The sequence below is a fragment of the Notechis scutatus genome, chromosome 1, assembly GCF_049901735.1.
Source record: "Notechis scutatus isolate UNSWTSFEM ecotype Mainland chromosome 1, rNotScu1.2, whole genome shotgun sequence".
In the NCBI taxonomy this organism is placed as follows: domain Eukaryota; kingdom Metazoa; phylum Chordata; class Lepidosauria; order Squamata; family Elapidae; genus Notechis; species Notechis scutatus.
The window spans coordinates 275,388,932-275,412,410 of record NC_142009.1 but is presented as its reverse complement, the minus strand read 5'-3'; the positions used below and the strand labels follow the sequence as shown (position 1 = coordinate 275,412,410).

General features: G+C 36.0%; 1 protein-coding gene across 2 annotated transcripts in view; it reads right to left on the bottom strand.

The window, feature by feature from the left end:
- The window catches only part of ZNF106 (zinc finger protein 106), a 51,640-nt gene extending 28,281 nt beyond the window's left edge, over window positions 1-23,359 (bottom strand). For both annotated transcript variants that reach the window (XM_026671038.2, XM_026671042.2), the window contains exons 1-4: window positions 23,252-23,359; window positions 10,951-11,037; window positions 7,745-7,806; window positions 2,231-2,425 (exon numbers count right to left, since the gene is read on the bottom strand). In XM_026671038.2, coding sequence (XP_026526823.2) covers window positions 2,231-2,425; window positions 7,745-7,806; window positions 10,951-11,004 — 311 coding nt within the window. In that variant the 5' untranslated portion in view covers window positions 11,005-11,037; window positions 23,252-23,359. The remainder of the gene's footprint in view (window positions 1-2,230; window positions 2,426-7,744; window positions 7,807-10,950; window positions 11,038-23,251) is intronic.
- Between the last annotated feature and the right edge of the window lie 120 nt (window positions 23,360-23,479).

Here is a 23,479-nt window from a genome sequence, read left to right as displayed (position 1 = left end):
GAAGACCCAGCCGATCAGCTGGGACTCAGGAGGCAGAGAATGGAAGGGGCGGGGCCAACCAGAGGTGGTATTTGCTGTTTTTTCTGAACTACTCAAAATTTCCGCTACGGTTCTCCAGAACTGGTCAGAACCTGCTGAATATACCACCTCTGCTTCATTTTGAGTTATTTCAAAAGAAGTGAAATGTCAGAAAAATATACTGTTTTAAAAAAATCAACATGATTCTCTCCCTTTCTCTTATAGCCAACTGGAGAAGTAAGAGAAAGAAAAATTTCACACTGCAATATCTGACAATTTCTGTGTATGGGCATGTTGAAGGTTTTGAGTTCCATATCCTTTTTTAACTTTGAGAAGACTCCTTAGCAATTCCATAAATAGGAGTCAATTAACTGTGGATCATCAAGATTTCAAGAAGATCACTAGATCAAAGGTCAAAAAAATTGTAGCTCAGTAATGTAATGCTAAGTTAATTCTTTTCTCATTTCCCACATTTAATTCTACCAGGATAATTCTGGCACGTTTAACAGAATCCAGCTAGTTTTATTGCTCTGAATGCTAAAATGAAATGTAACATATTCAAAAAAGTCCATCAAGGTTATTAAAGACATAGACAGTCACAACTGGCAGGAGCTCAAATCCTCCTGATTCAATGACTGGGGAAAAGCAGGCAGGGTCAGCATTATCCATATCTTTGGGGGACAAGCACAGCAACAGAAAAGGCACCTTTTCTGTTAGAATTACTTAAAAGTTGTCAGATCTTATTGGAGGTGCAGAGCTTTTCCCCAAGGCAATTTGAGAGGGTGGCTATATAAATCATGTAAATAAATAAATGAATAATACCGATAGACCTTTTGAGTTGGTCACGACTGAATAGGGGAAACCTTTATTAAAGTTTAATAAAGAAATGAAATTCACTTAGTCAGATACACAATGGATTTTTCAGTTTCATAGGAAAGAAGGAAGGATCACACTTTGAAGTAGGGGAGAATGGACAGAATTGGTGACCACATAAACCAATTTTTTCTACCACGCAAAAGACTAAAGATATGCAACTTAACCAAAGTAAATACATGGTCTTTAAATTGCACATTACTAAAAGTAGTGAAACAAAAGCCGTGAATCAATTTTTGCAAATTGTCTGAAAGGATGTTTTCTGGAACTGTCAACAGTAAAGTGCTGAAAACGGTCACACTGTCCTGAACATTTGGCACAGCAATTTTGAGAGCCTTCCTAGGCTTTGCTTAAATACCAGCAACGGTGGAATTCAGTGCTTGTACTTTCATGCGCATACAATCTGGGAAAGCCTGCAAAGCAGCTGCACCAGACACAGGGGAACACATATCTGCCTCAATCTTTCGTGAAGCAATGCCTCACTCGTTGGCTTGCTGCCACTGAAACATCACTCTGAATGAGTTGCCCTGCTCTTCCCTTCCAAAGATTGAAATAGGATACATTCTTTTACAGTGAATCCTAAAAAAAAACCATATGCTAGAGTGAAAGAGATTGATTAGAAATGCATTTATATCTTGAAACACATGATTAATTTAACTCATATATATATATACATACATACATACATACATATATATATATATATATACATACATACATACATACATACATGCATATATATATACATACATATATATATATACACATACACATATACATATACATATACATATATACATACATATATATATATATATATCCAGTTTTGTAGTTTCAGGTTTTGCATATACATAAAAACTAAGGGTGAAGCCTCCGCATTTAAGCCAAAAGCATAGCATGCTTTCGATTTATTTTGTATGATATAATAAAAAATAGGTTATAAATGTGGCAGAATTAGTTACTGTGACCTGGACAAAAGTTTGTAAAGTGTAACAGGCATGACTGGAGAGTATATTTATAGAAGAATCTTAATACCCATATTAGGTATATTTAAATGTAAGTGGCAAAAAATAATTCCACAATTATTTCATGCACAGAAAGCTATATCAATAGTAGTTAGGTTTAATTGCTAATTCAGAAAGCATTATTCCAAAACCCAAACACTTTTAAATTATAAACTTCAAATAGCAAGTTAGTCAGTTATTGGAATTCTCCCAGCTACATGCAACTCGAGACTGCACAGAAAACACCCCTGCACTTTCAAAAGCATTTTCTTTTGTTCAAAGAACCAATAAAGAACTTCATAAAGTGCAAATTAATGAAACGTGAAAAGACTCACCGGTTTTGTTCATTTCTTTGCTGTATTAATTGGATAAGTTCCTTGTCAAAGTATTCTTCATCGGTCTTTTCTTTCTCTTCCTCGGCATCGTGGGCTTCAACGCCGTCTTTGTGCAGCTGGCTGGAGATGTGCTTGGCATATGCTGACAAGCCCACCACAGTCACCCTACACACTTGGCACTCATGATTGCTGTCCCTGGGGAAAGAAGGAGAAGGTGGGCACTCAATTCTTCCCACAGGCATGGCAAACAATGCTGATCTTAATTCAGTTTCCTCTGAACGAACATGCCTCGGTCAATGAGACACAAGAGCTGGTAATTTAGGTCGAAGTTAAAAAGCAATTAAACCTGTTGCTTTCTAAGCTTTGTCTTTTGAATTCACTTGGCTGTTTCTTGGTGGATTTCAGATTTTTTTCCAACAATCAAGAGGTAAAAAACTTGATAATAAACAAGGGGTCATCTGGGATTCTTCTTGAATTGCTGTACTCAAAATCTTGTGAAAGGAAACATAGTGGAGCAGGGGGCTTGGAGAGCTAGCTGAAGCTGCTCTAAAGCACCTCCATGGTGCCAGCTGCACTGGGGAAACCAGTGTCAGAGTCTAGAATTAAGCTCTGTCTCAGCTTTCCTCAGCAGAGGAGGGGAAAACTTCAGCAGCCAATCTTAACACAGTGAAATCTAATCCAGGACAACTGGCACAGTGGCCTGGAATTCAAAGACTGCAAGGGAGTCTCCAATTCACTGTACTTTATTTGGTTTCAGAAAATGCAAGTTGTCCATTCTCTACTTGGTGAGGATTAGGCTAAAGGCACAAAATTATTTCAGCTGGAGGGAACAGACAGCTGTCAGACAAGTGGCCAACAAATAAAATCCTTACATATTTAGTTTCTAGTCTTGGAAGCTTCCAGGGAAAGAAACAACACTGAAAGCCTTAAAATGCTTTGAAGAGAGGATAGTTGTCATTGCCAAAACAGGGAAGAAGCCCCTGTAACTTATTAAAATTAAACCTGTTTTTAACTTTTATTTTTTTAAGGTTGCAATTTTCCAAAAGTTTGTGAGATTTTGTGACCTCATATGAAAATGCCAAAAGCATTATTCTTCAGCAAGAGTTGGATGATTTGAAAGGTTTAAAGGAATTTGGCAAGTGGACCCAAGCCATCACAAAAACTCATGAAATAACATCAAAGGCCTGAAAATCTACTCCCTAAAATAATAATAATTTTAAAAATGAATAGCAAAATTAGTGCCTTTTGTGACTATGATCTGCAATAGTTTTACATATTGACAGTCCACAATTCCATATATTCATAATAGGCAGAAGGGTAGTGTAGTAGCAATAGAGGTCCTGTAGGGGGCGCAAACAGCACACTGCTGTGCCTCAACACCTATATGGGCCTCAAATACCTACATGATCTCACTTAGCAGAGTTGTCCCTGGCTTGTACATGATCTCACCTAACATCATCACTTCCTTACTTGTATATTCTTAAGGATTGGTGGGGGAATGCACCAATCCAGATGCTGTTTCTATATTACCTTTTCCTGCTTGTAAAAACTGTATAAAGGGCAATAAACACTGCCCAGACAGTCAGACATCTTGGCACCCTACAAAATGACTGGTCTTTGAACTCCATCAGGGTAGTACAATCTTTGGAGATAAATTGATGGCTTACTGCACTGTGAATTGGAGCTCTGGAATCTCTTTTCCATTTCCAAATGAAAAAGAATAAAAATGAAACTTTCAGAATTCCAAATTTAAAACCCACTAACTTAAATAAACCCTTTTTGAAGAAAAAGAAGTTTAGAGACCAATACTATCCCACACTGCATTCCTACACATTCCACAATTAAGTACGTGAACCATTATACTAAGGTTTTATTAAGGGTTTAATAAAGGGACAACAAGCATACTTAGAATACTGTCTTTTGCTTTAAAGCTTTATGCCAATAATAATTTATTATGTGGGCACAACGCAGCTGCAAAACCAACTGGCCAGAACATATTTTAGTGATGTGTTAGAAGCCCCCATTTCCTGGACTACAATCATCTTAGTTATTCTATGAAGAATTTCTCTTAAAGGAAATGCAGGCTGAGGAATCTTCTTCCACCTCTGTAATTTGGAAAGTGTGAAAGACAAACCAAGGGGGAGAAATCCTTCACCCACCCACAAGACATGAGACTACATGCTTCACTAAGAGATCAGCTGATTGCTAAATAAAGCACCATCCTCTTCATTTTTTTAAAAAAAATAGTTTTAAAATGGAATTCTGTATATTCTGCTAATTCCTATGTAACTGAACACTTAGTTTTCTTGAGTTTATCCCAGTATTATAAAGGTGCACCAGGGACAGGTTCCATGGAAAACAATTTTTCAGGGACTGGGGGTGTGGGGGGAGTAGTTTTGTGCATTACCTAGATCCTGTGCATGTGCAGATGAAGCTTTTCTCACTTGCGCGGCCCAGTTCCTGACACGCCACAGACTGCTTTCAGTCCATGGTCCAGGGGTTGGGGACCCCTGTTTTAAACAATATCATCTTTCCTACTGCTTGCCCTAAAGTTTCCCTCTTGAGAATCGGGGGGTCCTGACCCTCTTGGCTTTCCAGAAGGCTATGAAGATCTGGTCTTTTTTCCAGGCATTAGGGCTGGAATGTTAGGGAAACCCATTATATACAACTTGTTTTGCAAGTGCTAATTTGAAGTGAGTGGCTATGTAAATTGACTAAATAAATTTATAGCAAAAAAAAGTTTCACTAGATATATCCATGCACTGAACGTATCTTGATCCCAGCCAAAACTACAATGAATTCAGAAATGTTATTGATTTCAAATGTGCATTTGAGTTTTTTAAATTCACATCATTTCAATTATTTTTAAGCAAAACAGAGACCAAGTGAAATAATATGTATTTTGTAGTCCAGAAATCTACTAATATTTCACATTTAATATTCAGCTGCAAGCACTGTATGAACTATGGGAAAAAGTGAATTTTTGCTAACACTATTAACAGATTGACAGTTTACAAATTACAAATAACACTATCAATGGATTGACAACAAATATAAATTTAATTTAATCTACATAATTCCTCTTAATGTTTAATAGAATTTTCCTATGTTTTGTGCCACAATGGATTGTTACTGTTGTTAAACATCACAGATATCCAAATAACTTAGTGAGGACCAAATTGCTTCTGGATTTAGATAGGGATTCCTCCTTAAACTCTAAAAACTTGGCATATCCCAATGTACTCTACCCATTGATATAAATGGATCATATTCATACCTGCCCAAATCAGAACATTAAACAGAGTAGAGCAGTCACAGAAGATGGGAAACCTAAATACAAAGCTAAATTAAGACCCTTCCTGATATAGCTGTTTAGATTGTTCAGATGGGATATAAAACTGGTCTATCAAAATAGTTGGAAATAATTGCTGTTACCTTGATGGCTCATAATCACTTTAAAACTTGCAATTATAAGAAAAAGTTGTTTAAAATTATTATTTTAATAAAAATTAGCTGGAATTGCTAGCTAAAGTTACATAGCTAAAGTTAATGTTGGTGACACTCTGCTATCAAGAGCCCTCACCCATCAGCTGTTCAGTCAGGCAACAGATGGACCTTATTGCCAAGAACAAGGTCAATTGGTTGTAAGATTTAGTTTCAAGATGAGCAGATTCAAGAAGAGGTGATTATTAGATGATTATTTTAACTTGTTTGTTTCTAAGAAACTGTCTTTCCCATATATTGGGACTACAACTCCCTAAATTCACACCAAAATGGTTATATCCAGCAGGTACTATGTTGTTGAATGTACTTTTTAAAAATATAGAAGGCTTAGTTTCTGTACTGAACTGACAAAGTTTTATTAACTTTATAAGCTATAATTGTTTGGGTTGATATTAAACCAATATACTCTCTCCTGCAACCAACATCGTTGAATTCATGCTCAGAGTACATATTATAACTTTATGCAGTGTTTTTCAACCTTAAAAACTTTACAATATGTGGACTTCAACTCCCAGAATTCTATAGCCAGCAGACTCAGTTTTTATATTGTTTCTGCTTCCAACTTGAAGTACTCCAGATGTTTTCGGTTACTGTTCCCAGAATTTCTACCCAGCAATTTTAGAAGTTGAATTTTAATTCATCTGAAATGCCCCAAGTAGCCCATTTGACAATATGAAACTGAGTATTATGGCACTAAAAACAGAATATCAGACACTGCAGGACTCCAGTCTACTTTTATTCATGAGTTAATTAAGGTAAGTCTTTTTGAATTTGAGTATCTTCTTCCTGGGTGGTTTTTTTTAGTTTTTAGTTTAGTTTAGTTTACTTTATTGTCATTGCACCTGTACAACGAAATCAAACACCATCTTCAGTGCACATCATGACCATGAAAATAAACACAAACACACATCCTTCACCCTCCACACATTGAACCAAAAACCCCCAACACTGCACTATACAGTAGAATTCAAAGGAACTACTGCCCTGGGATAGAAGCTGTTTTTCAGCCTATTTGTGCTTCTTTTTATTATTCTGTACCATCTGCCAGATGGTAATAGTTCAAAAAAAGGGTGCCCAGGATGAGATGGATCTTTGAGAATGTTTTGAACTTTCTTAAGGCAGCGGAAGCTATAAAGCTCTTCCAAAGAAGGGAAAGGACAACTAATGATCTTCTGGGCAATGACGTTAACCTTCTGGAGTGCTTTCCTATCTGCCACTGTGCAATTGGCAAACCATACAGAGGTGCAGTAAGTTAAGATACTCTCTATGGTGCAGAGGTAGAAGGTCACCAGCAGTTTTTCATTCAGTTGTTGTTTCCTGAGAAGTCTCAGGTAGTATAATCTCTGCTGGGCTCTTTTGACCAGTGCTGCACTGTGAGCATCCCAGCATCCCACCTTTTATGGTAACACCCAGAAACTTTAAACTGGCCACTTGCTCCATTCGATCTCCATTGATAAGCAAGGGCTGGATGTGTGATCTGTTCCTTCTATAGTCCACTATAAGCTCCTTGGTCTTATTGGTGTTGAGGACCAAGTTATTGTCTCCACACCATGAAAGCAACTGGTCCACCTCATCTCGGTAGGCAGACTCATCCCCCCGGAGATGAGTCCCACCACTGTTGAATCATCTGCAAATTTAGCAATAGTATTACTAGCGTGAGTGGGAATGCAGTCATGAGCTTTTAAACCCAGACTGAGTTACTATCTATAAGATAACACCTTTCTGTCCCATCTGTTGGATATTTATGTCTAGAATTCATCCTATTTCTTTGTCAGCTTTCTCACAACTTCTCACAATCTTGTGGCCATTTGAGTCATGCACTTAACTACAGGACCTTTAAACACTATGTCATATAGTATTTAAAAATGTAAATACTTTTTAATTGCACAGGTATTATAAAAAGGTTTAACATAAGAGTTGTATTGTACTAAATTAAAGTGAAGAAAGATGAAATGATGAAATGAATTAAAGTGAAGAAAGATGAAAGACAAATGATTGTCATAGTCATACCTTCCCTTGAGATTTTCAAGTTCCCGATGATGAAGCATACTTCTCATGTGCTCATCCATCTCCTGAAAAAAGTGAAAGAGGCCATAAATAAATAGGAAGGAAACTATGTATGTGTACATGAACAAATCTCACCTGCATATTCATAGCCTACTGAGCTGCCACATTCGTCCATCTATGGATTCCACTTCTGGAATAGTCATAACTGGATACCAGATATCCTGCAAAGTCCTCCTCCAGCTCCTTACCTGCTCTATTAGGTTCTGTGAGTGAAGGACCCTCAAGTTAAAAATCAGTTTGGCTAATAATTGTGTGTAAAGGAAGAGCACACATCCATCCAAAACTAAGGAGCCAGATGGCTTCCTAACTCAAAATCATTCTAACTTGCAGGCATTGAGCCTAAAGCTGTTCTTCCCATCCCATCCAGACTTTAGCAGCCTCTAGGCATCAAGACAGAGCAGCTGATTGTGTGAATGACCAGGAGTCAAAATGTAAAATTGAGTCTCATAAGCATACTTATCCCCAATAGTTTCATAAAGCTGTTAGACATGAGCAGAGAAGATGCCAAACTGTGAGGTATCCATACCCTCAGGGTGACCAATCATCCATCCACCCCTGCCCACCCAGGAAAGGAAAACCCTACAATATATAGTGCTCCCAACCCTTGAAGGCAGGCCACAAAGATACCAAGATTTATGGTAGTAGGAGCCATCCAATTAGAAAAAAAGATACAAGTGAATGGTTGAAAACCTAAATTCCCTACTGGAATAGCCTAATATCAGTTTTCTTCTGAATTTAGGTTAGATAACATTCGACTTATAGAGCCATCTCCTAATTGATTTGCTCAAATAATAAAATCAGTTAAAAAAATTGCCTGTGCCATCTGAATTACTTATACAAACAACTCATGCTGGCAAACATATCCAACAGACTCCCGCAACAATAACAACAATCCTCTGAGGGCTGAGGAAGTATGAGTAGCCCAAGGTCAGAACTCATGGTCTCTGGCTTTCTAGCATGGTACCCTTAACCATTAGACCAAACTGACTATTTTTATTATGTCTGGTAGGAATTATGCCTGGTAGGAAGATACAAAGTCTAAATTATACGCAGGACATAAAGTACACTGCATTGAGAAACATTTGTTTCCTTCTTTGTTGTATCTTAGTGCCATCAAGGCACTAGCTCTATTTTGAGTTTTCTAGAGCAGAAATACATAACAGCTTCTGAAAACTATTCAAGAAGTTGCCACCAAACTCTACAGGTGAAACTCAAAAAATTAGAATATCGTGCAAAAGTTCATTTATTTCAGTAATGCAACTTAAAAGGTGAAACTAATTTATGAGATAGACTCATTACATGCAAAGCAAGATAGTTCAAGCCGTGATTCATCATAATTGTGATGATTATGGCTTACAGCTCATGAAAACCCCAAATCCACAATCTCAGAAAATTAGAATATTACATGCAATCAATTAAACAAGGATTGTACATAGAACAATATCGGACCTCTGAAAAGTATAAGCATGCATATGTACTCAGTACTTGGTTTGGGCCCCTTTTGCAGCAATTACTGCCTCAATGCGGCGTGGCATGGAAGCTATCAGCCTGTGGCACTGCTGAGGTGTTATGGAAGACCAGGATGCTTCAATAGCGGCCTTCAGCTCTTCTGCATTGTTTGGTCTCATGTCTCTCATCTTTCTCTTGGCAATGCCCCTTAGATTCTCGATGGGGTTCAGGTCAGGCGAGTTTGCTGGCCAATTAAGCACAGTAATCCCACGGTCATTGAACCAGGTTTTGGTGCTTTTGGCAGTGTGGGCAGGTGCCAAGTCCTGCTGGAAAATGAAGTCAGCATCCCACATAAAGCTCATCTGCGGAAGGAAGCATGAAGTGCTCCAAAATCTCCTGGTAGACGGCTGCGTTGACCCTGGACTTAATGAAGCACAGTGGACCAATACCAGCAGATGACATGGCTCCCCAAATCAACACAGACTGTGGAAACTTCACACTGGACTTCAAGCATCTTGCAGTGTGTGCCTCTCCATTCTTCCTCCTGACTCTAGGTCCTTGGTTTCTAAATGAGATGCAAAAGTTGCTCTCATCAGAAAAGAGGACTTTGGACCACTGAGCAACAGACCAGTTCTGTTTTTCTTTAGCCCAGGTAAGATGCTTCTGACGTTTGTTGTTCAGGAGCGGCTTGACAAGAGGAATACGACATTTGAAGCAAATGTCCAGGATCCGTCTGTGTGTGGCGGCTCTTGATGCACTGACTCCAGCCTCAGTCCACTCCCTGTGAAAGTCCCCAACACTTCTGAATGGCCTTTTCCTGACAATCCTCTCCAGGCTGCAGTCATCCCTGCTGCTTGTGCACCTTTTTCTTCCACACTTTTCCCTTCCACATACTTTCTATTAATGTGCTTTGATACAGCACTTTGGGAACATCCAACTTCTTTTCCAATTACCTTTTGAGGCTTTCCCTCCTTATGGAAGGTGTCAATGATGGTTTTCTGCACAACTGTCAGGTCAGCAGTCTTTCCCATGATTGTGATTCCTACTGAACCAGACTGAAAGACCATTTAAAGACTCAGGAACCCTTTGCAGGTGTTATGGCTTAATTAGCTGATTTGAGTGGGACACTTTGAGCCTAGAATCTTGAACCTTTTCACAAGATTTTAATTTTCTGAGATATTGGATTTGGGGTTTTCATGAGCTGTAAGCCATAATCATCTCAATTATGACAAATCATGGCTTGAACTATCTTGCTTTGCATGTAATGAGTCTATCTCATATATTAGTTTCACCTTTTAAGTTGCATTACTGAAATAAATGAACTTCTGCATGATATTCTAATTTTTCGAGTTTCACCTGTATTTTTACCATGACAAAAGGTGAAATCTATAATATAGCAAGTGAGTATATTAACTGTATTTAATTAATAGAAGCCTCTTCCTACTTTTGGAAGACAGCTGTAAGCATAATCCAAACAAACAAGATTCAAGTATCAAGAGTGGCCCTGTGCTTGCAAAAATAAAAACCTCTATCTTATATGGCTGCACTGATTATTGGTGTTTATTGTTGTGAACTTAAAAGGTAATTGTAATGATCAGTAAAAGATACTTTGAAAGATACTCAGACAAAGCAACATTTACATTTTCTAACTAAGATATAAAATGGAAATTTCTTGGCATGGTACTGAAATTTTATTTTACCTTTTTTGAGCTGTATACGATGTGACACAATATACATATTCGTTCTCGGACCATAGTGAATTCTTCAAAAAAAATCTTACCCTATCCCTATAAAAAGAAAACAGATTAATTAACTCTTTGCCAGCCTTATAATTTTCCAAATATCACTTTTAATAGCAGAACTATCCAATTCAATAAGCATTTCATTTCTACTTTCTTATTCACTAAAGGTTATGTCTAAAAGAAGACATAAACACTACCTTAAGATCTGTTTTTTACAGCAACCTTGTTTGTACACTCTCCATCAATCTTGAAGTCAAGATTCAGAGCCATGTGGATTTGATTAGAATACAACTGAAGAATTTAAACATAGCAAATAAAATTAGAAGTAACTTCCATCCTTTAATGACATTTTTAAAATGTCGCCTGCTAATTGTATTTTTTAACTCTATATAAAAAATTAAATAAAGATAAATCCTTGCAGGAATACAGTATACTTAACCATGGAAAATAATTAATGACAACAGTTATTCCAATCACACATTTATCAATTTCAAGAAGCAGCCAAGTAAATCCTTTTTCCAGGACAAAATGGTGGATTTAATGCCATTCAATTGATCATATTATAAGAAACTCTAAAAGTATCTAAGTACTAGAATATTAGCATAATATAAAGAATGTGAACCTTTCTTAAGCTTAAAGGTAGAAATGTTGATACGGAACAGTGATGTTTTCCTTGGGATGTACAACCTCTTATATTATTTTAGTGGCCTATATCAGTATTGATTTGTAGTTAATGAATTAATGTTCTTCATGCGTTGCTCAAAACTCCTTCAGCATTTCTGGAATTCATTTAGAAATTACTTCTTCAAGTAGGGAAGTAAAATGCTTTAAAGAGATAACAAGGTCAGTATAGTAGGCTTATCTTATTTCATCAGTTGGCAGGCTAATTAGAAGTGACGTTTACCAAGCAGATCTAAAATTACATCTGCTTTGGCTAATTAGAAATACAAGTGTATTTCACTATGCCTGGCTGCAAGAACAGCTTAAGGGTTCCACTAGCTGCCCAATCAACTTCAGCCACTTGCAGGAGAGGGCTAAAAATACTATCCAAATTCAACTGCTATTGGCTGTCACTATGAAAAAGCAGCAGCGATATTTTTTCTCTGCAAAGGGATTGCTCAGACAGCACTCTAAAATTAAGGTTCCCAAACTCTCTTGCTAGTTTATCCCACAACAGAAAAAAATAAATTGCAGCTCTATGTGTAACAAAAACACAACCATGTCATCAGAGGCATCTACTTGCCCTTTTCTTAAGGAGGAAGAGAAGCAATGTTGATTGAAAACACATTATTACTAAAGGATATATGGTAATGGCATAGGCTTCATGGAACTATCATCAAATCATTTATTGGAAAGTTTACAAATGTTTAAATTCTTGCATGGACAAAAAATATCAAAAAAGGCAAAGGAAGGAAGAGGTCTCAGTAGTTCAAATATTCCTTTTTATCCCCTTAGGCGCTCTGCAACTAACATAATTTTGTTCTTTTAGTGATACCACTATGAAGCCATCAGACACCCTTCAAATTATCTTATAGTTCTTATAGCTTGACTACTTATATCAGGAAGGCACAGGAGATATGGACCACAATAGACCCCAAGCTAACTAGGCTACAGGTACAGCAAAAAATAACTGAAAAGAGAAAGGCATCAAAGAAGGAAAAATGATAGACAGTCACCATTTCCTAAGAGTAAAAAGAAAAAAAATATTGAGTCCAGTCAGCAATTGCATTACAAGCAAATATAATAATTTATTAAACTTGTATGCCACCCAACACTCAACAAATCTGGGATGATCTAGAATCACTGCCTATAAGACACATATGCTTAAATTTGTATATTTCACAAATGACTTATTTTGATGGGGTATCATGGTGTTTTGGAACATATTTTGAAATCTAAACAGAAGGCACCTTCATATCCTTTTAAATGGACAAAAAAGATGAAAAATGCTATGTGTTTAATGCTTGGCTTACAAAACAGTTGCAGCTAAATAAAATTTAAAGAACTAATGAATGAATTTGAAAGCACAAGTTCAAAACCAATTATATTTTTTTATTCCAGAACTAGTCTCACTGTACTATCATTACATGATGTAGTCATGGTTAATTATTCTGCAAGCCTGGGACGGAAAGAACAATAAATTATGAGCATCATTTGCCTGTAACAGAAATGAGGCCTCCTAAAACACAATTCCCAGCAGCCCCAGAGAGCAGGGCTAATGGTGATGAATGCTGGGAGTTGTATTTCAAGAACATCTGATGGGCTCTGCACATTATGCCTAAATGGTTGCCTATAAAGAGAATTTAATGATTCCATACCTCTGATTTACCTTTGGGATAAGGCTTTTTGCCGAAAAGTGCCCCAATTGGGGGTGCCTTGCCAGGCGCTTACGCCAAATAGTTTGGGAAGCACTCGGTGCCGGTGAGGCACTTTGACCGGGAGCAATCCCGTGAAGCTGAAGGAGCAGTTCTCCCAGCTCCCAAGGAAGCAGGCTGCACCGCCCGAGCTCCGCTGAGGTATCCGGCTGGGGCTGTCAGGAGTTGTTACCGCTGGCGCGGCTACGCGTTGCCTCGGGAAGGAAAGGCAAAAAACAGGAGCCGCTGCTGCCATTGCAAAGCGCCGCCGCGGCTCTTCCTTTTGCCTTTCCCTTCCCAAGGCAACGCGGGACTGGAGCACGCGGAGCCGCGCCAGCGGTAACAACTCCTGACAGCCCCAGCCGGATACCTCAGCGGAGCCCGGGCGGTGCGAGCCTCGTTTTCCTTGGGAGCTGGGAGAAGGCTGGCTGGGAGAAAGCTAGCTTCAGGGGATTCGTTCCACAGTAGACAAAAGTGCCTCAAAAAAAAAAAAAAAAAAAAGGGCAAAAGTGGAAGGTGTGCGGAAGAGGGGGCGAGTATATAACAAACTATATTTTGAATGGAAATGTTGGGGGTCGTCTTATACGCCGGGTCGTCTTATACGCCGGCATATACGGTACTTTTAGGAAAAAAAATGTCCTTCCAGAAGATGAAGAATCATAGTATATTTCAAATCTTTATATTTATACTTCATGCACATTTGATAATTGATGAAGTCGGAATAATCACCACCTTGTTAAGTTTAATAAATGAGAGAATTTGCAAAATAGTTCAATTCCAGTTTTTCCAATAGTGTCTTCACAGGCCTAAGTAAATACAGGCTACGAAGCATCTTTTCATAGAATATTTATTTTTTCAGAACACGAAAGTGCTGATAACATAAAAAATCCTGCCTTACAGTACCTATACTCAGAACAGGGAATTTTCTATCTTCTTGAATAACCAAGCAAAGAATATATTCCAGAGGAAGAAAATATCTGAAAGCTACAGGACAGTGGTATTAGTACACCATAATATAGGTTCTCCTGCTTGAGCAGGGGGGCTGGACTAGCTGACCTCCAAGATCCCTTCCAGCTCATTCATTCTATTCTATTCATTTAGCCGAAGAGCTCAGCACAGAAGAAGAACCACATTTTAGCATATCACATACAACATTTAAAAACAATTTGAGAATTACTGTTTAACCTGAATCCAATATAGTACAATCACTGTTTAGGATTCAGACATGGTTAAGTCTAACGTTTTAATAAAATGCAGCATGCAATGGTGTCATACATACCCAGTAACTTTTTGCCTTGTCCATAAAGATAATGGAATTTAAAATCTTATCTTTATGTATTTATCATACAAGTAGTCTTTGTCTTACAACCATAATTACACCCAAAATTTCTGTCGCAAAGCAAGACAGCTGTTGTGTTGTCCCATTTTATGACTTTGCTTGCCACGGTTGTTAAAGGAATCAATTAAGCTATTAAATTAGTAACACAGTTGTTAGGTGAATATGGCTTCCCCATTGACTTTGCTTGTCAGAAGGTCGCAAAAGGTGATCACATCGGTGGAAGGCGGAGCTTCGTCGCTGCGATACAGCTGCAATCTCGGGGCTCTGAGATCGCAGCTGATATCCCTGCTCCTGGTCGGTCCTAACGGACCTAAACCGTCCCGTAGAGACGGTGACAGTAAGGGGCGCGTTCTGTAGATCCCAGGGACATCGCAAGTCCCTGGTTGATCCAGAAGAAGCTCTTTTACCATCGGTGGGGAGGCAGCCATTAAGCTGCTGAAGTTGGGACAGCTCTGGAAGGAAGAGACAAAGAGAAAGTGTATCGGCTGGTGAGGATCCTTTTTTTTTACTTGGGACTTAAGGACACCCTAAAATGAGAAGGAATCTGTAAAATTCTTGACAAAATTTGACTTAGCGGCGATTTTTTCTTTAAGAATGTCAAAATGAGGCTTGGCTTTTTATTTTTACTTTTTTTTTCTGTTCACTGAACTTCTATTGCGATCTAGTTAATCAGACTGGTTTTTTCTTTTATATTTACTTGCTTTCTTTTCCCCTTTTTGACTGTTTATATTATATAAAATAGAGGCTCCCTTTAGTATCTTTTTTTAAAAAAATATACATAAATATATATATATATACTTTTTCTTTTTTTAGGCTTTTTTAGGGGGAAAGAAGGAGGAGAGGTTTTAAGAGATTTTGCAACACTGCCAACTAGAGGCTTGAAAATATTTTATTTGAAGTTGAGAGCTGGGGAAAAAAAATTCTTTTCAAGGCTACTGGAAGTGATAAGATAGAGGGAAGAGCGCTGGAGGATGTTTATACAGGTGCTCTTTGGGACTTCTATTATCAATTGAATATTTGAAGCTTGGCCTTGAAATTTGTGGAGAAGCCAAATAAGAGCCTTGGATAAATAAAAGGCAGTGTGTGCTTTCATTTTTTATTTTTTATTAACTGGTTTATCCCTCCCTTCTAACCCCACAATATTTTGTAATATTGATATACTTATTTTTTATTTTACCTTATTTATTTTTTTAAAGGAGAAGCCTCAGAATATTTGTTTTTCGTTTTTATTTTTTTATTTTTTTTATTGGGATATTTGCCTCTTTATTTCTACTTTAGACTTATTTTTATGGCTATTTTCCATTTTTTGAGGTCTTTTAATTGGATTAAGGTGAGAAGAACCTGAAGAACTCCTTTTTTTTTGCTTATTACTTTTTAATATTGTTGGGCTTTATTTTGTCTTTTTTTTCTCTTTATTTTTAATTTTTACTTTTGAATTATAATTGAGTATTTCACAGCTGGATTAAGGTCTTGAAGAACCTGAAGAATTTCTCTTTCCTAATTTTGGGCTTTTTACTTTTTTACTTTTTACTGGTTTTTTTTTCTTTTTGGTGTTTTCTTTTTTCCTAATTGGATTACAATTGGCTACCTTATTAATTGGATTAAAAGAGCCGGAAGACTCTGAGCCACGGAATGAGTAAGAAAATTTTACCTTTGGGCATTTCAAGTTCTGCTCCTGTCTCCCCATCAACTGGAGGACGACTTTCAATAATGGCGAAGCAAGATAAAGCACAAGTGGATTTAGCGACGGTTATGCAAGGAATACAAGAACTAAAAATGAGTATGGAACAAAGAATGGAGAGTATTGACCAAAGAATTGGGAAGATTGATGAAAAATTTGAAAATGTTCAACAGATGATGGTGAAACATGATGAGAGAATCCAAAAAATAGAAGAGAAAGATAAGCAAAGAGATGACATAATTGGAAATATTGATAGCAGATTAACAACGGTTGAACAAGAAAAAAGTGGGATGTTGAAGTGGGAGATGGACAGGTCAGAATTTTACCTTAGATTCCAAAATATTGAGGAAGAAAAAGGACAAAATTTGGCTGGTGTAATGATTGAAATCTTGGCTGGAGCCTATAAAAAATTACACATGAAAATAATTGGACTGGACTATGTTAATATACTTATGATGGGAGATTTCAATGGAATTGTAGACAATAAACTGGACTATACAGCAAAAGCAACACGACAAAATAGGAAGACTCTCCCTAAATCCTTTTTTAAAATGACAGATGAATTAAACTTAAAAGATATATGGAGAGAAAGAAATGCTAAAATTCAACAATATACTTTTTATTCCAATAGACATTTATCATGGTCCAGAATAGATATGATTTGGACATCAACAGAATTATTATCCAATATTCAAGAAATAAATATTGAAACAAGTACATGGGCAGACCACAATCCAATGACAATTAAATGGAAAGGACAAAAAAAGAAGATCTAGATGGACATTAAACAATACTATTTTAAAGGAAAAAAACTTTACACAATGGATGGAAAAAGAATTGGCCTTCTTCTTTAATGAAAATAAAAAAGAAGATACTTCAATACAGAATGTTTGGGATACAATGAAGGCATATGCAAGAGGATTAATAATAGACTATACAAAGAAAAAGAACATTAGGAAGAGGCAAATGATTAAAGCTCTAGAAGATGACCATAAAAAACTGGAAAAAGAATTACAGAAAATGCCACAGAAAAAAGATGTTAAACTCAAAATGGATATAATCAAACATAAAATGGATCAAGTAGAGAAAGAAGAACTGGCACAAAAATTAGAAGTGCTAAACAGAACTATTTTGAAGATGCAAATAGGCCAGGTAGATGGTTAGCATATAAATTGAGAAAAGAGAAAGAATCAAGGAAAATATTACAGTTAATAGACGATCAAGGTCAAATTTGTTATGGTAATAAAGAGAAAAAGGCAATTATTCGAGATTTCTATGGACAATTATATAAACAGGAGGATCTTGATGAGGAAAAAATTAAACAGTATTTACAAAATGCTAACCTACCTAAGATATCTGGTGAAACTGGGAAAATGTTAGAAAGTGCTATAACAATGATGGAACTAACCGAAGCACTTAACAGACAGAACAATGGAAAAGCACCAGGACCAGATGGTCTCCCGGCAGAATTTTATAAAACATTACAAGAATCGTTGAGCACTTCACTGTTAGAAGTCATGAATGAAGTTATGATAAACAAGAAAATACCTAAAACATGGTCAGAAGCTTATATTACACTTATCCCAAAAGAAGGGGTTGACCCATTACAAATTAAGAACTATAGACCTATTTCCTTATTGAATGCAGATTATAAAATCTTTGCTTCAATCTTGGCAGAGAGGCTTAAAAAATACTTAAACAACTTTATTCACCCTGATCAGAATGGATTTTTACCAAAGAGACAAATTAAAGACAATATGAGGGTAATCCTGGACACATTGGAATATTACGAGGCGCACCCTGAAAAACAAATGGCTTTGATATTCTTAGATGCCCAAAAGGCATTTGATAATGTGAATTGGAGATTTATGTTATTATTATTGGAACAGATGGGCTTTGCTAGAAAATTTATCCAAGCAATAGAAGCCATATATTATAAGCAAATGGCAAAAGTAATAATAGATGGAGAATTTACAGATTCTATTAATATTAAAAAAGGTACAAGACAAGGATGCCCATTATCTCCTTTGTTATTTATATTGACTTTGGAAGTGTTAAATAGAAATATTAGAGAGGATACAAACATAAAAGGAATGAAAGTTAAAAAGGAGGAATTTAAATTGCAAGCCTTTGCAGATGACTTGGTTTTTATTTTGGAAGATCCTCTAGAGACAGCTTTAAAACTATTGGAAAAGATAGAGATGTATGGTGAGATAGCTGGCTTGAAAATAAATAAAGACAAAACAAAGATTTTGACAAAGAACATGTTGTTAAGACAAAGAGAAGAGCTGGTAGACCTATTGAAAATTCAAGTTACGAACAAAGTTAAATATTTGGGGATATATTTGACGTCAAGATGTACTACACTGAAAGAGAATAACTATATTAAACTATATTAAACAGCAGATAGCATCTGATCTGAAAAAATGGGAAAACCTACAATTGTCATTGATAGGTAGAATTTCAACAATTAAGATGAATATTTTACCCAGAATTTTGTATTTGTTCCAAACAATACCAATTAGGTTAGGTAAGGATTACTTTGAAGAACTGAATAAAATTGTGTTGAAGTATATATGGCAAGGTAAGAAAGCGAGAATAAAATTAAAACTTTTACAGGATGCTAGAATTAGAGTAGGATTTGGCCTTCCTAATTGGGAGTTGTATTATCAAGCTGCAAACTTAATGTGGGCTAAAGAATGGATAACGTTAAGAAAGACCAGATTGTTGGCATTAGAAGGACATGATTTATTATTGGGTTGGCATGCTTTTTTATGGTATAAGGGAACTAAATCACAGGGTTACTTTAGAAGGCATTATATACGGGAATCGTTATGGTTGAATTGGGAGAAAATTAAGAAACAATGTTATTTGAAAATCCCAGTTTGGTTATCAACTATTGAAGCTTTTTCTTATCCTATAACCTATAAGAAGGAACAAACAGTTAGATATGGGGAATTACTAGATGAAAAGGGTGAACTTAAAACGATGCAAAATTTAGAAGAACAAGGCATAAAGATGAATTGGTTTTCATATGCGCAAATACATTCAAGGTATCTTAAAGATTCTAAAATGGAAGGATTCTATGATAAATTGACTGATTTAGATAGGATTTTGACAGGTACTGATGAAAAAGTGATCAAAAAATTATATAATTATTTGTTGGAAATTAAATTAGAGGAAGAACAAGTTAAAGAAACAATGATTGCTTGGAGGAAGAATTTTGGATATGGGATTGATTTAGAGAAATGGCAAAAATTGTAGTCTCAAAATTATAAAATGACAATGTCAACAGCATATAAAGAAAATTTGTATAAGATGTTTTACAGGTGGCATTTTCCCCCGACAAGAATAGCAAGAATGTTCAAGAATAAATCTGAAAAGTGCTGGAAATGTCATCAGATACCTGGCTCATATTACCATATGTGGTGGACTTGTGAGGACGCTAGAAAATATTGGACTAGAATTCGCATATGGTTGGAAAAAATGACAAAGAAACATATAGATTTGAAACCAGAGATTTTTTTATTGGGAATCTTACCTGATACATATAATAAAACCTTAAAGTATTTGATTGTAAATGTATTAACAGCGGCTAGGATTGTATTTGCTAAAAATTGGAAGAATGAGAAAATACCTTCAGAAGAAGAAGTTATTAAGAAAATATTGGAATGTGCTAAAATGAGTAGATTGACATTTGAAATTAGAGAACAAGAAGATAAACAATTTTATGAAGTTTGGGATCTTTTTTATCAATGGTTAGATAATACAATATAATAATAAAATATTTAGAAACCTAGGAAATAATGAATATACATTTTTTGGGGGGGGTTGATAATATTTTTATAATATTTTATTAAGATAGACTTAGTATGATTTTATGATTTGTTAGAAAATAAATTAACTAAACTATAGTTATCTCGCTTAAGTATGAATTAGTAAAATTATAGTCAAATGATTGTTTAATAATATTAGTATATATAATTGCTGATTGATAATATGACTTATTATATAATATAATTATTATGATGACTATGAAATGGATGCACAAAAAGGAGTGGTAAACCAACCGATACATTGTCTGTAAATTTATGAAGGATGATGATGTTTTTATGTTATGTTTTATGTTTTATGTGTTTTTTGTTTGTTGTTAAAATCAATAAAACTTTTACTTAAAAAAAAAAGGTGATCACATGACCCCAGGAGACAGCAACTGTCATAAAGATGAGTTAGTTGCCAAGTGTCTGAATTTGGATGACATGACCATTGAGATGCTGCTACGATGCTGTGAAAAAAGGGTCATAAGTCCCCTTTTTTCAGTGTTGTTGTAATTCTGAATGGTCACTAAACAAATGGTTGTAAATCTAGGATTACCTGTATTGGGTTTTGTAAACAGTAATGCACACCTATAGGCTATAGTTATGGTGAAGATTAAATAATCACACATAATTTGGCTGATTGCTATTGGTAATTTGACCCAGTCAAATTATATTCTGTAAAGAAAAGAGTAATCAAAAGATACTAAAGTGTGTACACTTTAGGGACTATGTAAGTACTTTTCAAAAAAGTATGAATTGTAAATGAAATATATAAAGTAATGAGAATCTTATTTTAAAATATGGCTCTATTTAAATATATGTAACTTTTAAATGATGTTGGAATTAACATACACAGTAGCTCAATACTGTATCACCCTTTGTAATGATGTTTTTGAAAAATAGCAGAAATAAGCGACACCAGAGGTGTCAAACTCACAGCCCGCAGGCCAGATACATCACATGCTGCCCCTGCCACCACCCGGTTTAGCGAAAGGGGGAAAAGTTTCATTACGTCACGTGAGTTTGACACCCCTGAGCTAGACTGAAAACTATTATTCCAGGTTATACTTCCTCACATTCTATAACAATTCGCTTATCCAAAGATACCTTCCCTTTTACTGATTCAATTCACAAAATTTTCTGACCTGGCAGTTACTTTGAATCATAAACTAAACTCACAGAAATTCATTTAAAATTAAAACTCAAGTTGACTAATTTGTAGCTCTGTATATCATGTGAACATAGTCTACATGGGAGTCTAAAAAAAGTTTCCAAATTACATTCAAATGTTATACCAGGTTTCTAGAGTGTAATCCATCAAAATTAACCACAATTCCCTGAGCATACCTGCAAATCCAATCAAGGTATAAGAAAAATAAGAATGAATGGGACATACAGAGAGAATTGATGACATTGGATAAGATACTATTAGGAACAGAGGAAAAAGCAATTAAGAGAACATATAACTATTTACTAGAATACAAAATGATGGAGGAGGAAGTTAAAGAAGTAATGATAGTATGGGCTAAGAATTTTGATTACAATATTGAATTAGACAATTGGCAAAGCTATGGGAAAGAAATAGAAAACTAACACTTGCAACTTCATATAAAGAAAACCAATATAAAATGTTTTACAGATGGCACCTCCCTCCAATAAGACTGGCCACTATAAGCAAAAATATATCACCACAATATTGGAAATGCAACTTGGAGATAGGGACCTACTATCATATGTGGTGGAAATGCATAAAAGCAAAAAAGTACTGGTGGCAAATAAAGGTATGAATAGAAGAGATGGTCAGCCAAAAAATAGCGTTTACTCCAGAAATGTTCCTATTGGGAATTATAGATGAGAAATACAGTAAAGGAACAATATATTTAATGTTACACATAATAACTGCTGCGAGACTGGTGTATGCCCAAAATTGGAAGAAAGAAGACACCGCTATAGAAAGCGAAATAAGGAAAATATTAGTCTGCACAGAGATGGACAGATTAACTCTAGAAATTAAGGATAAGGGTGAGACAGAGTTCTATGAAGTCTGGAGTAAAATGTATCAATGGCTGGAGTCAAGGAAAAGATGAAATTGTTGATGCTTTATAGGACTGAAAGTAAAAGTTTTGTAAATTAAAGAAAATGAAATATAATGGACAAATATGATATGAATAAAAAGACTACAAAGGGAAAAAGGAGATGGATAAGAAGCTAGGTTGTAAATATGTATATAAATGTATATAAATGCAAATAGAAACAAATATGTAACTAGCATTATATCAACAACATAAGGAAAAAGGGAAAATTAACTTATATTTATTTCTATGCTATAGTATGTATGGCCAAAATGACGGCCAAGAAAGTTGCACTGTGTTCAACTGTTTTAATGTTTACTTAATAAAAAAAAATTAAAAAAAAATTAACCACCACTCCCATATTTATGCCGCTTTGTGAAGTGGGAATAAAAGGAATTTTTCTTAATTATTTATTGCCTTCCCTTTTAAGCCAATTAAAAACTGTTTCTTTAGTAATTTCCTCTATTAATTTTTTGAATTATTGATGGCTGCATTGGCTCTCCAATGTTTGGCCAGAACTACTGAACAGGATACATAAGGACTCTTTTACCACAGCAGTTTTATTCAATTGCAGTCCAAATATAAGGCTTTATCATGCTTATTTCTTGAATGCTCCCATTTGTGCAGCTTATGACGAAAGCCAAGTTTGGTGGAAGAAAACCAAGTTTGGAAACATTTCCGAAGCTTATATAGGGCTCCTGTGTTTTCCTCTAACGTTGTGGTTTAAAAACAAAGAATGTTAACTTCTTATACAAACGGGGATTCGTTGTGCTACAGTATTAGGTCCTCGGCTGCTTTCCAACTTCTGAAGTTGGTTCCTTATCAACTGATCCTCAAAGATTACTTAACTATTTTCCAGCCGGCTGCAATGAAAATAAAAGCTTCATCCCCATACAAGTGTTATCAAAATTAGCAACCCTCCAGTCCGGGACTTAAGCTCAGCTTCCACCTCATACTTTAAAGGGCGAAGTTATTGCCTGCCTCGCGGTACTCACAGATCGTATCCGCCTCATCCAGCCGCGAAGCACGAGCGCATCACCCAACAAGATGGGCTACCGAAACCCCGCCCATTGCCGGTGCAGCCTCCTCCGGAGACCTGCAAGCTCGACCCAAAAGAGAACCGCCCCACAGGCCGGGAGCGTCTTCATACGGTTTCAACCAATCAGAGAACCAAATCCTCTTTTTGTATGCATTCTGGGAATAGTAGTTTACAATCCAGAGAA